We start from the raw sequence: 3,063 nt of genomic DNA, 5'->3' as shown, positions 1-3,063 counted from the left end.
GAAAATATCGCAAAGTCCAGTTCTTTCTGTAAACAGTAAAGGAGCTGTTGAAGCCAAGCCTTGTCCACAAGGGGCCTTCCCAGTGTAACCAGGAATAAAGCGAAAGGTTTCCTTGAAACCACCCACACATTGGTACCCCAAGAACACCTTCCAAGCACCCAAGCGCTAACACAGTGCTTTGTAAAGAGGGTAGTGCAGGGAGCATGGAGGGCATTAGGTACAACAGTAGAAAGGCTTCACCGCGCAGCTTTACCTTACTTGCGGCAATGAGGGCCGCTAAGAAGCCTGGGTACCCACGCTCAGCTAGAACAATGTCGGCATCACAGGGCCTCAAACGCGTGACGTCATGCGTCTCTCTGCTAGTTAACGCAGGCCGCGCGGCCCAGAAGGCACTGCCCTGGCGCTGGCGCAGGCGCGAGCGCGGGGGGCAGAGCACAGCCCTGGAGACGGTTGGTGATTGGATGAGGAGGGGTCGGGGGTGTGAATCAGGGTCCTGCTGGGACACCACGAGACAGCTTTTGAAAGGCGCAACTTTTGTTGCCTCGTGCGCCCTGAAGCCAGAGGTTGAAGCTGGGAGGAGGAAGCAACGGCGGCGGCGGCGGCAAGCCCTCAGCCTGCGTCTAGGTCTCCGACGTACAGGGCACGAAGGACAATTTTGGTGGGTGGGACTTGGGTTGGGAATCGGCTATTGAGGGGTCTCATGTTTTATGTTTTCTTCCTCTTTTTCCCTTTCTCCCGGGAAGTTGTAAGGGCTTTTCCGGCCAACTGTTTTCAACTTAGTTACCCTTTTGTAGCAGTGCATAGGGAAGGGCTATAGTGGGGACGAGCCCCGTGCCTATTAAAACTCTAGTCACAAAGCAATCATGACATCAGTTAACGAGATTTAGTGCTGGTTGTCTGTTTAAGCCATTTGTGGGAATATGTTTTTAATTTCAGAGTATTTTTATCTAGTACTTTTTTTGTTTTCTGCCAATTTTTGTATGATTTGTAGGCGAGAAAATGTCTGGCAACAATGACTGGTTTCAGAATTCTCGGGTCCCTAGCTTTGCTCAGATGCTGAAAAAGAACTTGCCCGTTCAGCCATCAGCCCAGAGGGTAGCTACACCTACAGGATATTCTTCAGAAAGTTACAGCCTGTCGAATATGGCATCCAAGGTTACGCAAGTCACGGGTATGACTTTTTCATTTGCGATACTGCCTAAGTTCTTTAAGATTCTGGGATGGCCAGTAAGTATTGTTGAGCCTGCAGTTTGAATGTACTCTGGCTTTATATCCATATGCCCTTGGGTATGTCCCATCTGGAACTCGGATTTGACTCGGAACACTGTAGGAGGGCTATAGAAATCCTTCCCCTTGCTGGGTAATTATTTTACTGACTGTTCAACCACTTCCTGGGGGGCTTGCCTTTTTGCGGTGCAGTAGTGTAAGCCCCTTCAGGGGAGAGACTGAACTTAACACTGGTTTCTGTTCCACCTATCACTGAGAATAAGTATAAAGCAGGGACAAACACTGCAAGTCAATTGAATTCAAAGTGAAAAGTAATATAAAATAGTGAATGGGAAACAAATTGGTCTTAGTCCCAGGACTGTGTCCTCAGTCTAGGCCTTAGTGACATCGTATATAAAAAAAAAAAAAAATGGTTTTGAGAGCCTCTGAAGACCTTGATGTCACTTAACGTTATGACAGTGATAGTACTTCTTTGCAGATAGTTTGATTACTCCAAAAGGTTTTTATTTCAACAGGTTGCACTTGTCATGTGTGCAAAATTTTGTAGTAAAAACTTACCAGTAATGAAAAACATAATTAGGTATACAACAGAAATCTTCCATTTTAGGGTAGGATTTAGTGTTTTACTATTTTTTTTAATTTTATATCTCTGACCACTGTAAATTATTATGTTTAGGTAATTTTCCAGAACCATTGCTTTCCAGAGGTCTTTCATCTATTTCAAATCCTGTCCTTCCTCCGAAAAAAATACCCAAGGAATTTATAATGAAATACAAACGTGGAGAGATAAATCCTGTGTCAGCTTTGCACCAGTTTGCACAAATGCAGCGAGTTCACCTTGACCTTAAGGAAACAGTAACAACAGGTAAGTGGAAAGTTGTATCTGGTTATTACAGTACTGGAAAATATTTCTCTATGAAGAGCATCGCATACTGGGCGTCTGGGTAGTTCATAGGGTTAAGCATCCAGCTTTGGCTCAGGTCATGACCTCACAAACCTCGTAGGTTTGAGCCCCGTGTCCAGCTCTGTGCTGACAGCTCGGAGCCTAGAGCCTGCTTTGGATTCTGCATCTCCCTCTCTCTATCCGTCCCCTTGCTCATGCTCTGTCTCTCAAAAATAAATGTTAAAAAAAATTTTTTTTTAAAGCAGAGCATATAAGTTGTACTATATTCATGTAATGTTGGGGTTAGGTATCTAGTGTGCTTTGACAAATATACTTCAGAAATTTTTATATTCATGCTTTTCTGCAAATAATTTACATGTACAAAATTTTTCTAATCACTGAATTTTAATATTTTGGGTATGGTTAGTTGAACTGAAATCCCATTAGCCTCATGGATTGTTTTAAGGTGTAAGTACTTTGAGTACTTTTAGACTAAACATGCCTTTGTAGAGTTGTTAAATGTTTGGACTATGATTATCTAAGGATTCTGTGATGATGATGCCTAACAAAATTACAGTCTAATTTAGCTTCTGAAATTCAGGGTTTAGATGTAAAAATAGTATTTAGATAGTAATTAGAAAGCAGTATATGATGGATACTCTTTCTGTAGATGTGTGTGATTATTTTCTCCATTCTCTCTTAAACTACCCCCCAATCAGAAGCCTCTGTGACCACATTGTGCCTGTGGAAGGCTGCAGGAGTACAGATCAAATGAAATGCAAAAAGCAACCTCTGATCTCTTTACCTTATGACCAATGATTAGATAGAATTTTAGGAAACTAGAGGGATAAGAAAATAACTGATCTTAACAGGTATTGACAGACTAGAAGTATTAGTCAAAGAAACACAGCCCTTAAAATATACATATATGCACAAATATGTGTGTGTGTGTG

The 3,063-nt window shown here is 42.4% G+C and overlaps 1 protein-coding gene across 2 annotated transcripts in view; it reads left to right on the top strand.

Moving 5' to 3' along the window:
• The first annotated feature begins 552 nt into the window (after positions 1-552).
• ADAD1 (adenosine deaminase domain containing 1) overlaps positions 553-3,063 on the top strand; it is a 51,026-nt gene continuing 48,515 nt past the window's right edge. The window contains exons 1-3 of one of the 2 annotated variants that reach the window (XM_029941311.1): positions 553-658; positions 992-1,171; positions 1,904-2,092. In XM_029941311.1, coding sequence (XP_029797171.1) covers positions 1,000-1,171; positions 1,904-2,092 — 361 coding nt within the window. In that variant the 5' untranslated portion in view covers positions 553-658; positions 992-999. The remainder of the gene's footprint in view (positions 659-991; positions 1,172-1,903; positions 2,093-3,063) is intronic. The other variant, XM_029941314.1, reaches the window with a different exon arrangement.

This window comes from Suricata suricatta, chromosome 1, assembly GCF_006229205.1.
Source record: "Suricata suricatta isolate VVHF042 chromosome 1, meerkat_22Aug2017_6uvM2_HiC, whole genome shotgun sequence".
Taxonomy (NCBI): domain Eukaryota; kingdom Metazoa; phylum Chordata; class Mammalia; order Carnivora; family Herpestidae; genus Suricata; species Suricata suricatta.
The sequence above is the reverse complement of the archived record's forward strand: the minus strand, read 5'-3'. Positions and strand labels throughout refer to the sequence as shown.